This window comes from Salarias fasciatus, chromosome 3 (genome assembly GCF_902148845.1).
Source record: "Salarias fasciatus chromosome 3, fSalaFa1.1, whole genome shotgun sequence".
NCBI classification, from domain to species: Eukaryota; Metazoa; Chordata; class Actinopteri; order Blenniiformes; family Blenniidae; genus Salarias; species Salarias fasciatus.
The window spans coordinates 13,979,963-13,992,935 of record NC_043747.1 but is presented as its reverse complement, the minus strand read 5'-3'; the positions used below and the strand labels follow the sequence as shown (position 1 = coordinate 13,992,935).

Below are 12,973 nucleotides of genomic sequence, written 5' to 3'. Positions count from 1 at the left end.
TTATTGCCATGTGAGTTCTTGTGCATAGTGTTGTATATATTTACGGGGTTGGGGGTGTTGAAGCATTGATTTCCCTGCAGCTGTTGGTGTTGGGCGTGCATGCTATGGGGACGTGTTGCTTTCTATCATCAAATAAAACCAAATACATTCCTTTTTGTAATTAAATGGTTGTGATTTTTTTTTTCTTTCTTTCTTCCTTTCTCGCCGTGACAATGTTTTATTCACACTGCTCGTATTGGCCAGGCCGATTTCTATACGTGAGAGTGATAAATGAGTAACTTCCTCTTCCCCTTTAACACGTATCAAAATAGATTTGACAGCCACACCTGAGAGTATTACAGTGAATACAGACTTGATGAGCAAGATTTCAACACGTCATGCTGACAACTTCCTAAAAAAAAGGAATATGCACTTCCTCATTTTGCGACAGCATGAGCAGTTGCTCAGGGCGGCCAGGAGAATGTGCGTCTTCAAGACGCCTCCGGACGATGAGAAGAGCCTTTTTATTACATCATGAAGCTTTGGTTCAGACTCCTGCCATCAGTTCGTCACAACTAAACTTGAATAGAGTTGCTGTGAGGATTATTTCAGATTAGCGATGGTGGAAAAGGATGTTTTGGATTCTCTGACTGCACTGAGGGTGCTGAGAGTTTCTCTCGTGGATGATCTGGAGGGGCAGATCGACTCTCTGCTGGACGTCTTGGTGAGCCGGGAAGTGTTCACTCGAGATGATCGTGAGGAAGTGGTGTGTCTGCCGGGGCCCCGGGCAAGAGTGAGGAGGGTGCTGGATATTCTGGAGTGCAAGGGCGAGGAGGCAGCCAGCATTTTTCTCTCTGCAAGAAACCAGTGCATGCAAGAAGGGAACACAGATCGGCCTCCGTCTAAAGGTATGCAAATCAAACCAAACGCGTCATTAGAACACTGAGGTTATGAAGGAGGGGCAACAATGTATTGTGTTTAACATTTGCTTGAACGGCATTGTTATTCACTTCTGTCTTTGTCCACAGCCTCGTCATTGCTTGTATTTATTGTAGTTGTGGTTCACAACTCTTCAGTCTCCCTCACAAAATCCCCCAGAAAGATTGAATAGTCTAAGAATCAGCCACCTCCATCATCATTTGAAACCCCCTCATCCTTCCATCGTCTGCAGCCAGCAGTTCAGTTCAGAATAGCTCCTTCAGTCAGCAGAGCTGTCATCCACTCTGCTCCCAGACCCTCTGTCCGACCACACATCCACGCCATCTTCTCCTCCTGTTCGAATCCATACTCAAAACTTGCTTGTTTAAGAACGAATCCCTATTTTTTAGTCATTCTTGCTGTCACTTTTGAGTGAAAACAATCTGAAAAACATGCTTTCTTTTGCAGATTACAACAAGCTGAGACAGAAGCACAAGGATGTCCTCAGGCGTAGGAGTGAGAGCATGCTCTTCTACAACACTCGCCACGGAGAGAAAATATTTTTTTCCGAGCATTACGTCAACCTCCTGTTGGTCGACGGACACCAGGGCTTGGAGATTAAGAGACACGAGGTGCTTACCTTCGGACAAAAGCGACTCTCTATGCAGCAGAAGTCCGTCGTGCATAAGAAAATCACACCAGCTGAATTATTTTCCAGTGCAAATCCGAACCGTCCGGTGAAGAAGGTCCTGGTGACCGGCGTGGCTGGAATCGGAAAGACGATCCTGGTGCAAAAGATGCTGTTTGATTTTGGCGGAAACAAGGGCCACCTGAACTTTGACTTCATCATCCACATGACCTTCAGAGACTTGAATCTGATTGACAAGCCCACAAACTTCAGAGAGCTGGTTCTGCGTAAAAACAGACACCTCGCCAAAGAGCTGGACAACATCTTGGCCAACGACGAAAAGCTGCTGATCATCTTGGATGGCTTTGACGAGTTCAGGCATTACAGGAGCTGCGACGACGACGCCTTCGTGACGGAACCGGACGAAGATGCAGAGGTAAAGGAGGTGTTCCAGAGCTTGATGCAGGGCGAGCTGCTGCCAAACGCTTCCGTCATGCTGACGACTCGGCCTGCGGCTGTGGGCCACATCCCTGTCGGCTGCATCGACCGCTTCGTGCTCATCGCCGGCTTCTCTCTGGCCGAAGTGCAAGACTATTTCTTTCGTTATTTTCAAGACTGTGCAACCGCCGAACGCATGTTCAAGGTGGTTTTAGAAAATGAGCTGATGCTGACGCTATGCTACATCCCTGCGTTCTGCTGCATTGTGTGCTGTATCCTCAAAGAAAGCAAAGACGTCTACGAAGAAAGGCCCAAGACCATGACGGACATTTACGTGCAGTATCTGGTGGCCTTGCTTCGTTCTCACACCCAGACAAGAGCTGAAACATGTGCTCAAGAACAGAGAGCGGGAACCGTCCAGCAGCTGTCTGACGTTGTCCTCCAGCTGGGGAGACTCGCCTTCCAGAAACTGATGGAGCATCAAACTCTTTTCTACAGCAGCGACCATGACGTTGCCACCTTAGAGAAAAGCAGCCTCGTCAGCACCTTTCTCGACACGACGGTTGCACAAGAGCCCGGCTGCACTGAGGAGGTTTTCTCCTTCGCTCATCTTACCATTCAGGAGTTTTTTGCCGCGCTTTACTGCGCTGTAACAGATCAGCCTTTACCCAGTGAGCTTCAACGCACTCCGAGTCCCGGAGATGTAAGAAGCAGTGGACACCTGGACCTGTTCAGCCGCTTCCTGTCAGGAATTCTCTCCGAACGCAACGCCAACTTCCTGTCCAGGCAAGTGGGGTTGTGTTGCCGCAAAGACAAAGTGGACACGTATCGAGATAAAATCATCGCAGAGCTTACACAACACTGTGAGGACGGAGAACAGATCCTGAACTACATCCACTGCATGTTTGAGCAGCAGGACCCTTCATTAGCGCTTGCTGTGCAGCCAAAGTCACTGCGGGTTAATGTCAGCGATGAGACTCTCTCACAGATGGACTACAACGCCATCAAGTACTTCCTTGGCCTCACAGAAGGGACGATATCAGAGCTGGACCTGACAGGAACCGCAGTGAGCTCCGACGCTCTCAGAGACATTCAACAACTGCTGCTCAGATGTGACAGACTTTGGTGAGTTCCAGGTAAACTCAGTTCAAAACTGAAGTCATGTGTCCCTTCATACACGTGTAAAACCTCAAACTTGTTTCTTTCTTTTAATGTGAAAAGGTACACGCAATACATTACAGCCAATTCATTCAAGGACATAATGAAGCATGGTTGTGAAAAGTCCAGCTGTTTGATCATTAATACGAACAACTAAAATCTAAGTAGATCTATACATAAAAAGGACAGGAAAGCGGCACATCTCCTCAGATCCTTTATTTTTTTCTCATAACATAAATCTGGAGCACAGAGTCAATCCGCTTATGAAAGGTGTGTTGTTCTGTTTTCACCCACGTCACTGAAAATATGAAACCTCATCCTGAAAGAAGAACCTAATGCAGTATCTTCATCATGATGCATGCCAGTGGGTGGGATGTAGCAAGCTGAGATTGGTGACGTGTTTGAAGGCAAAACGACAAAGATTCACTCAATAACAATGATGGTTTTGTTATTGAGGCGCATCAGTGTGATCAGTGTTATCAACGTGCACTGACACGGGTCAAAACATTTAAATAAAAAGTTTGTCTCCTCTGCTGATTTCATTTCAAGGCTTGGCGAAAACAACCTCAATATGGACTCAGTTCAGGTCATTGCTGATGTGCTGCGGGAGTCAGACACTCTCACCCACCTCGGGTAAGTTGTTTTTTTTTTTCTTTTTTTTTTGCATAATAATAAAATGCTAAACAAAATCTTACATACAAATCTCACGCTATCAACTCTGATTTAGTGACACTTCTTCTTTCGTGAACAGTCTCGGGTGGTCAAACATCGGTGACGATGAAGTAACAGCTCTTTCTAGTGCCATTGCGGTGAAAAAAAAGCTGAAGGAATTGTGGTAGGAAACTTGCACAATTGACACAAAACATGTGTTTAGAAGAACTGAAAGTTGTTCATTCCTGAAAATGAGACTGACTACATGTATTATGAATTGTTGTAATCTGTCCAACCTGAGAATCTCAATGAAACATTTAATGCTTTGAGTCGGAGATGCATGTTGTGTTTTGGCAATTTTATTCTCCTGTAAAATATATCAGACGACTCACTGAAATAATGTTTTCTATGTGCTCTCACACAGGGTGGAAGGAAACCATATTAGTTTCAGAGGCCTGCTGGCACTCAATGACCTAATCCCACATCCCCTGGACAGAGTTGTGTGAGTGAATGGCTTTTAATTTAATCAATATTTCAACAAGAATCAATTTAAGTCAATATTTCTGAAGATTGTGGTTTGTTTTTTTTTTCAAACCACAGAGCCATATGGAATGACTTGACCGATGAGGGGCCACAGTCTGTGCTCAACCAGGAAAGCATGAATCTGAGTTTCACAGACGACGATACCTGGGAGACGTGGGGGGAGTGGGTCATCAGAAGGTGTGAGGTAAACGACAATGAGAAGCTGGTGATGTTTCTCCACAAACTGTGCAACCTGTCGGCCCAGTGCTTGGAAACTCAGTGGGTGCTGACCTTCTACACTAAACTGTCGCAGCTGATCAAGAGCAGGATTGAGAGCTGCACCGAGGAGGACACGTGCAAAAGACTCCGAAAGTTTGAGAACATTTTGGACCTGTGACGCACACAGCACCAGCTCTGTTTCATAAGCTCTATGTGGAACATGAATTTCAATCGGTTAGGTGGAAGACAAGACAGGGAAGGGAACAAAATCACAGTTTTGCACTAACATATATTCATTTCCTCCAAAAGATATAGCTGGACAATTATACATACGTGATTCATGCTGTGTACATAGACATGGTCATAACCTGAAACCATAGACCTTGAAATATTGTACACATAGCATTAGTTTCATACCTGTAGCTGCATGTGTTATCATATATGTCATTGATTACTACCACATTGACATTCTTAAAACTATTTGATTGATTGTGTGTTATTTTTCTGTGTATTCTATTCTGTTTTGTGGTTAAGAACACTCTGCACTTTGTACCAGTGACATATGCAATTCCAATGTGGTATTTATGATTTTTATAGGTATTGAACTGGGCAATAAAAATGGATTTGAAATTTACTCCGTGTTGTAATTACGAGTGTTTTCAAAGCTGATATCAAGCATGAAAACTACAATCAAAGAAGGGAGAGCGTCACCCTGCCGGTCGGAGGAAAACATTTGAGATGGCCCGTACGGGGATCGAACCCGCGACCTTGGCGTTATTAGCACCACGCTCTAACCAACTGAGCTAACCGGCCCATGTGTTCAATCAGCCCGCCCCAGAGAATTTGAACATGATAACCAAACATCTTTTGCCGACTGTTTGGATACTTTTTCAAAACTATTATCATATGTGACTAATACGGGAGATTTTTATCAGCATGTGCAAACCAGAAACTTGCCACGTGTTGGTATTTGAGCGTTTTTGTAATTCACAGGAAGTTTGGGTCGCTCTTGATGACGTATTTAGTCTGCGACGTTATCCTGCACGCAGCTATGTCGCACAAGGAGACATTAGCCCGCTAATTCTTAATATTTCGTATTATTTTGTGAATACAGTACCGCACTTGACTGGTTTTGTCATTTATAGTCAGGTAAGTTCGATTGTTTGGTTCGTCAGAGTTCAGTGAAGCGACACAACCTCAGATTGAGAGCTTTGCATGGCTTATAAACAACTAGCATGGCGAGCCCAGATAGTTAATGATCAGCAAGCAGAGCTCACTTCAGTTATTAAACGGAAAGAGTTGTACCAAAACACTGTTTGAGCTGTCCGTTTCATATCGTCAGTATAATAATGTTATGGCTTGATGACTCTTCACACAGTTTGATAGTAGTTCCATCTTTGTTTTTATATCATCAGCAGTTTTTCGATGAGTGGTGTGTTTAAAACGTACTACACTCTGTAAATAAGACCTTTCATGATGCAATGCCAACAAGAAAAGTATTAGTTAGAGATTTGCTTTGCGGCAAAGGATCAAAGTCATATAGTAAATGTTATCAGGCATAAAAAAGACAAATGGAGGTAATGGTTCTTTGAGATTGCTTAAAGAGAGTAAAGAGCTGTTTGCTTGGAAAGATTTTGTAGAAAACATTGCAGCAGAATACTCGAAATATTCTCAGCAGATTTGTAGAAGCTGCTGTAGATGCTGTTTTGTTTGCTTGTAAGAGTGCTCATGCTATATTTTGATTTGTCTTCTTTAGTGTTGCTTTATTAAAAAAAAACGTTTGAACAAAATGTTTTCTCTTGTCAGACTTTGTGCAATATGTTTTCCGTATTTGTTACCATACTACCTTAAAAACATGGTTTTTATAAGGATGTTTTGATAAAAACAATAAAAATAGTGTTACAAATATTGAGTAAACTCAGTGCATATGTGGGATTTTTGTGGAACTTTTATCAAATTGTGTTTTGTGTTGATCTGCATTGCAGTGTCGTCTTCACCATGATTGCCTCTGAGAGGGGAGAGCATGTTGATGCTCCTCAGTCCAGCAGTAAAGAGACAGACACAGAGAAGAAGAAGAGGTCTCGTGTCAAACAGTTGCTTGGTGACGTGAAGAAGCAAGTGGAGTTCTGGTTTGGGGACGTCAACCTCCATAAGGACCGCTTTCTGAAGACTCTCATCGACGAATCCAGTGATGGATGTAAGCGGCCGTTTGTGCTGAAAACATACACTGCCACATTTTCATCTGTCATTGAATGTTTTTGATGCAGGCTTTTGTTTTGAGACATTCTCCAATGTCCTTTTTGTTATTTCTTCCAGATGTGGATATATCTGTGTTGACTAGTTTCAATCGAATGAAGAAGTTGACAACCGACACAAAGCTGATTGCCAGAGCGCTGAGAAACTCATCTGTAGTTGAGGTACTGCTGCTTGATGATAATTAGTAGTTACTGGATGTAACTCCAGTTCTACGAGTAAGTGCGTGCCCGCCTACCTACGGCCTTCGCCTTGGTGAGTACCACTAGCGAAGCCCGTAGGCGGGCTAAGCACTTACGAAGTAGAATTAGTAGTTACTGGATGTAACTCCAGTTCTACGAGTAAGTGCGTGCCCGCCTACGGGCTTCGCTAGTGGTACTCACCAAGGCGAAGGCCGTAGGTAGGCGGGCTAAGCACTTACGAAGTAGAATTCAACATGTGATAATGTTGTCAATTATTTTAATTATGTTTTGACTTGTGGCAAACGTCTGAAATATATGATGTCTTTTTTATTTAGAATGTGTATTTCCAAAAAAACCACAACTACACAACATTTGTTTTTTCCTTTTTTTTTTAACACATATCTAAATCTACATATGTCCCTACAGCTGTAGTGTGTATCTGTGAATAAGCCTTGTCAAAGACAAATTTCTGTTATAGTTGAACAAAGTATCTATTGGTTTACTCATAACACACGCTAGACATTAATAGAGTCTAAAAGTAGGATCAAATAAAACTTATATGCCACCAACTTGTCTAAGGCTCTTCAGCAGTCGCCCTGCATTTACAGCCGCTCCAATTTGCTTCCTGCCTTCATTCAGCTATTTTTAATTACTAAAATTCACTTTGGTTGTTATTCTATTGTTATACATGGTGTTTTTTATTTTGGAATTGTTTTATTCTGAGCAACTGAGAATTATATTCATGAGCAGCGCGTTTACATGGGAAAAACGAAAATCCTCTCACGCCGGGTTCTGCGAGACGTTCTGATTGGACAGGAGTCGGCCGTGACGTGCTGACGTCTCCCGGAAGTAAACAGCATTTTTCTCGTCTTTCTTTCTCGATTAACTTGGACCCTACAGCTTTGAAAATGTCCGCGTTGTTAAACGCTCGTCGATCCGCTCGTTTCATTATATCCAATTCTTCTAAAACTGCTGTTAAATAACTCGTCTCCAAACGAGTCGAAACGCGGACAGTGGACCGCCATCTTGGAAAATTGCGTCATCACGACGGAGCATGCGCAGAACCACCAGAGTGGAGGCGCGCCTAATTAGCATATAATACCGCTTCCAAAGGAGAGTAAACCCGCTGGATTTAAACGTAATTAAGAATACTTTTGTCCATGGTCATTTTAGAGGAGAATTAGGATTTATAAAGGAATAAAAAGTCCCATGTAAAACGCATGGATTGAATATATATATACACCTACATGCAAGTCTTTTTACGTACATAAAAACACATGCATTTACATATTTACACATACAACTTACAACATTCATACCTGTTTCACCCCCAGTCACATCGCGCTCGGCCCACAATGACAGAGCAGGGAGCGGTCCTTCAGGGGCCATGACAGATCCATCAGCACCAATTTACAAACCTCTCCTCACTGCGCAATATCCCTTGTTCTCCAAATCCCACCTCCATCATCAATGGTCCAGCAACTATAGCTTGTCAACCAGATAACTATTTTCTGATGTTTTCATAATTAACTCATTAAAGTCTTTGTTCAAGCATATTTTGACATAAACATGTTGCACTTTTTGTCTTCCAGCTTAACTTGGAGGGGACAAAAGTCAGACGTCAGCTTCCTGTTGGAGACAGGCCAAATGATGTTGATAGCCGTACAGTCTATGTGGTAATACATGTTTATTTTCTGTTCACAGCACATCATATATGTTAATAATAATCTATTATTTTGATTGCATTTTTTTTTTATACAGTTTATAGCATCACCATTTTCATATTTATTTGTTGATAAAGTTTTCTCTAGCTGACAATATCATTCAGTCACAAAATATTAAATGTCCACCTTTTGTTTTTTTGATAAGGAACTTTTGCCCAAGGACGTGACGCACAGCTGGATAGAGAGGGTGTTCACAAAGTGTGGGAACGTGGTTTACGTCAGCATCCCCAGGTTCAAGACGTCCGACGATTCGAAGGGATTCGCCTTTGTGGAGTTTGAAAAGGAAGAGGAAGCACTCACAGCCATAGAGGTAAGAAGACAGTTCTGGAATATTTTACAACTCAGATGAACTTTGGCGTTTATGGAAAATAAGTGCTAATTAGAAGAGTTGATGTTTGACACAGATGCTGAACAACCCTCCTGAAGATGCTCCCAGGAAGCCAGGGATTTTCCCCAAAACTCTAAACAGGAAGCCAATTCCTGTGGATGCCGACGGCCTGCCGGCAGGTAAAACTCTCATCAAAACAAGTGTCTGAGGCGTCTGATCGTGTTTTGACAACCTGACATTTACACACCGCAGGTGAGGAAGAGGAGAAGAAAAAGCGCAAAAAGAAGAAAAAGAAAGACAGCGCTTCAGCCCAGGCACCGTCCGGCGACGTGAAAGAACAGGCGATGGAGGATGAACCTCCTGTGCAGAAGAGGAAGACGTCGGCAGCAGCGGAGGAGTTTGAACCGGAGCTCAGCAGCTCTCAGAAGACTCCAGGAAAACTGTCGGAGAAAAAGAGACGGCGGTCGCAGACAGCAGAGCTCTCAGAAAGCGATGTTCCATCAAAGATGAGAAAAACCAGTGAAAGTAGATCTGAAGAGGTGGCGAGGGAGAAAACAAAGAGAGGTACAGCATCCTAGTGGTGTTTGGGCTGAGGGAATTTTTAACTCGTCCCTTGCTCAAACTTGGAATTGACTTTTGAGAAATGTTTATATCACAACAAATGTCTTTTGTTAAGTGCAATTTCCGTTTTTAGATTCACCCACTCCAAGTGACTCACAGCAGGATCTTGAGACGGGGAAGGAAAACGGAGATGACAAAGATGTCAAAGCAAAGAGGAAGAGAAAAAAGAAACACAAAGAGAAACTGAAAATCGGAGAAGAAGTCATTCCACTTCGAGTTCTGTCAAAGTAAGATCCCCCTTTTTTTTTTAAATGCCAGTACACATGATTTTTTTTTTCCAATAAAAGCCCCTTCAGAACTAAAATAACTTGAGAAGCCTAACACCCATCCTCTTCCTCTTTTCATAAGGAAAGATTGGCTCACACTGAAGGACGAGTACTTGAGGCTGCAGAAACGCAGCATGGCCTCGCTGAAGAAGTGCATCACTCACATTGACGGCAAGGAGCCCCAGCCTCCAGACCAACCAGGTGTGTTTCTGGAAAGATTTAGAGGTATTAAAATTCAAAAACAGCCAACATTCTTTGTCTAAAATGTCACACTCCAATCTCAGTGTGTTTTAATAGAGATAACAAGACAGAAACCGTTTCAAGAAGTATCATTGTTCTACTTTTTTCTATATCTTCCCAGTTGAGAATAACACAAGTGAGAAAGTACTGAAGCAGGGGCCAAAGTTCACCAGCGGGGTCATCATGAAGATCACTGACAGCAAACCGTTACCGGGGAGGAAGATCCTCAAAGTACAGTCCACCTCAGTTCTCCCTCTCAGCTCCTGCTGTCCAAAAGCTACGGAAGCTCTTTTCAACTTAAGAACTATTGTCGATATTCTTTCTTCCTCTTTTCTTTGCAGGAGGCTTTGAGTAAAATCTCTCCAGTGGCCTACATCGACATCTTGGAAGGAGATGCCGAAGGTCACATCCGCTTTCACTCGCCGGAGGAAGCAAAAGCCGTCAGCAGTGTGAAAGCCCAGCTGCAGAAAGAGCACAGCTGGAAGCTTGAAATTCTCTCAGGTGAGATTTTCTTTTTTCTTTTTTACTCCACTAAGCCCACGTGCACGCACGCCCTGCATATGAGAGCGGGGGATACGGATGTCTGTGCAGGCTCTTAACCAGCATGAATTCATAATGCTGTTTAAAAACAATGTTTTTCATTCAGGCATCATTGAACCAGACACAACAGTCAAGCTGAATTGAAGGAGAAAACTCAAATCATTCTGCTCCACTTTGTTTTAATTCGTCTTCAAGGTGACCATGAACAGAGGTACTGGCAGAAGATCTTGGTGGACCGCCAGGTGAAACTGAATCGTCCAAGGGAAAAGAAACGGGGGACAGAAAAGGTGAGCTCGCCCCTCAAGTGCGGAAACATCGGATCAAACACATGTTTAACAGTTGTTTAAGTTTGTGCATTCAAGCATGATCTGGGACAACACTGTCATGTTTACCTGTGACACTATACACAACATGGATGCCCACAAACGTACTTTATTATTTAATATTGAGAGTCAAAAAGAATTTTTTGTTCATGAAATTTAGTTCACATATTTTATAAGGAGTTTAGCATGTGTCTGTTTGTCCATTTCTGTTGTCTCAATCTCATCTTTTCTTTAAATTCTTCTCTCACTGCAGCTCATATCCAAAGCTGAAAAGATCCTCATTGCCCGAGCCAAGGAGGCGAACAAGCACATCCGTTTCCAAGAAGACTGAAAGTCTCTCAGATTAGCCGTCATACTTTTTTAACGCCAGAAGAGGAATTAACAAAAACATGAAGTTAAATTTTTTTAAACGATTCTTAGTTAGGATTTTGTTCTTTTTTCCGGGGGCACTGGAATCCCCAAGATAACGTGGAATGCTGCTATGCATGTCGATATTTGGCTTTCGTAAAAAAACCCCAAAAAAACTGTTTTTTTACAGAAAATAAAAATCTGTGCAGATGTTGCTATGATTGATCTGAACTTTCTCCCAGTGAAGAAATGTACAGGCAAAGGCTTTTATGTGTTATTTTTTTTTTATTTATTTTTTTTCTGAAGTGTAATTATGAAGTTGTAGGTTTTATGGACACATGACAACAAACAGCTCAGCCAAAACACAACATAATTAAGGTCCAAAAGTATTGAAGCCACTGTGGAGCTGGAAAAGCAAATGTATAGAGTCCATATCATTTTCAAGACTGTCCTGTACCACCCAGGAAGGGCCAAAACACAGGTTTTTTTTTTTTTTTTTTTTTTTTAACAGATGTATATATTAGTGTTGTCAATCAGCTAAAAAATTGATCACCGATCTAACTAAGTTGTAATTAGCACACAAAATCACCAATTTAATGCACAAAAATTGTATATTCTGAATCTTTCAGTTTAAGTGGAGCGTGTATTTTAGGTGCAAGCAGTTTCACAAATGTGAAATTTGAACCATCCATTTAAAAGTTGATATGGTGAAAGGGAAGGCCAGTCTATAGGCCCAAAAATGATGAAAAAGACTAATTAATTCAACTGAAATAACTTCATTAAATTGAAAGAAATAAAAGTGCAACACCAATACACGCTCCCTACTCCCTACTTTGCTTCTCCCTCCCTATTGTCTCTGCTTGCGGCACTGTTGTCTCGTCTGTTTGACTGGAGTAATCACTTGACTTGGTTTTTCGAACAAACCAAATATCAACCACGGAATTCATCAGCTGGTCTCTCTATGCAATTGATGGGATTTTTTTCAACGAAGAGCACAGGAGCGGGGGATCCTGCCTGTCCGGACGGGACTCGGCAGGCCGGGTATGTGATCGACGCCCGGGAGAAGTGGAGGGGTGTCACATGCCTGGCACCCCTGTTCGTCAAGGTCATTGTGGATGTTTACATTTTCAGATTTATGATGATCGGCCTGCTGCTGGTGAAGATACGTTCTGATTGCGGCTGGCGCCCCTGGAAGACTAAACATCCCCTGAAGATTCAAGGACAAGATTGATTGCTTATCTGTCTTCCCTCTCTCTCACTCCCAGCTCTAATCACGACTCCCTTTGGAACCGCAATATGAATTAACATTTTGTTTTTGTTTTGTTTTGTTTTTGTTTTTTTTACCACCCCCCTCCAATTTCTGTCTGAGTTCCTTTGACTCTGTTTCCTTTTCAAGATGGAGCGCCGCAAATGGCTGCCTGGGCGTCTTAAAAACCCAAGCAATTTCGTTGTAACTTGAAACTTCGGTAACTTGTTGCAATGACAATAAAGAGCATTCTGATTCTGATAAATTCAAGTAATAGGTCTTGGTTTTAATGGGTTTTATTTTATTGTGATCAAATTTAGAGGGAGAGGGAGGAAGAGGGAGGGAGGGAGAAAGAGAGAGAGAGAGAGGTGGAGAGAGAGAGAAAGAGT

At 42.5% G+C, this 12,973-nt stretch overlaps 2 protein-coding genes and 1 non-coding gene across 6 annotated transcripts; 2 read left to right on the top strand and 1 right to left on the bottom strand.

Moving 5' to 3' along the window:
- Positions 1 to 468: 468 nt before the first annotated feature.
- LOC115385024 (NLR family CARD domain-containing protein 3-like) lies at positions 469 to 5,088 on the top strand. Of its 3 annotated transcripts, XM_030087114.1 has the most exons (7): positions 753 to 887; positions 1,366 to 1,529; positions 1,616 to 3,088; positions 3,671 to 3,754; positions 3,873 to 3,956; positions 4,197 to 4,274; positions 4,373 to 5,088. In XM_030087114.1, the coding sequence occupies exons 2-7, from the start codon at positions 1,396 to 1,398 to the stop codon at positions 4,689 to 4,691; spliced, it is 2,172 nt and encodes a 723-aa protein (XP_029942974.1). In that variant the 5' UTR covers positions 753 to 887; positions 1,366 to 1,395; the 3' UTR covers positions 4,692 to 5,088. The 3 variants fall into 3 exon arrangements, with proteins under 3 accessions (XP_029942967.1, XP_029942964.1, XP_029942974.1); XM_030087107.1 differs by having other exon boundaries at positions 469 to 887; positions 1,366 to 3,088; positions 3,873 to 3,953; XM_030087104.1 differs by having other exon boundaries at positions 469 to 887; positions 1,366 to 3,088.
- A 164-nt stretch (positions 5,089 to 5,252) lies between these two features.
- Positions 5,253 to 5,326, bottom strand: trnai-aau (transfer RNA isoleucine (anticodon AAU)). The gene has a single exon. It is a non-coding gene; the product is annotated as a tRNA-Ile (tRNA).
- A 217-nt stretch (positions 5,327 to 5,543) lies between these two features.
- On the top strand, positions 5,544 to 12,684 carry larp7 (La ribonucleoprotein 7, transcriptional regulator). Of its 2 annotated transcripts, none has more exons than XM_030087127.1 (13): positions 5,544 to 5,662; positions 6,499 to 6,710; positions 6,830 to 6,930; positions 8,541 to 8,624; positions 8,818 to 8,982; positions 9,077 to 9,179; positions 9,253 to 9,564; positions 9,695 to 9,848; positions 9,970 to 10,088; positions 10,249 to 10,358; positions 10,469 to 10,628; positions 10,863 to 10,954; positions 11,244 to 12,684. In XM_030087127.1, exons 2-13 carry the CDS (start codon positions 6,512 to 6,514, stop codon positions 11,319 to 11,321), a joined length of 1,677 nt encoding a protein of 558 aa, XP_029942987.1. In that variant the 5' UTR covers positions 5,544 to 5,662; positions 6,499 to 6,511; the 3' UTR covers positions 11,322 to 12,684. The 2 variants fall into 2 exon arrangements, with proteins under 2 accessions (XP_029942987.1, XP_029942982.1); XM_030087122.1 differs by having other exon boundaries at positions 9,970 to 10,112.
- Positions 12,685 to 12,973: the final 289 nt, after the last annotated feature.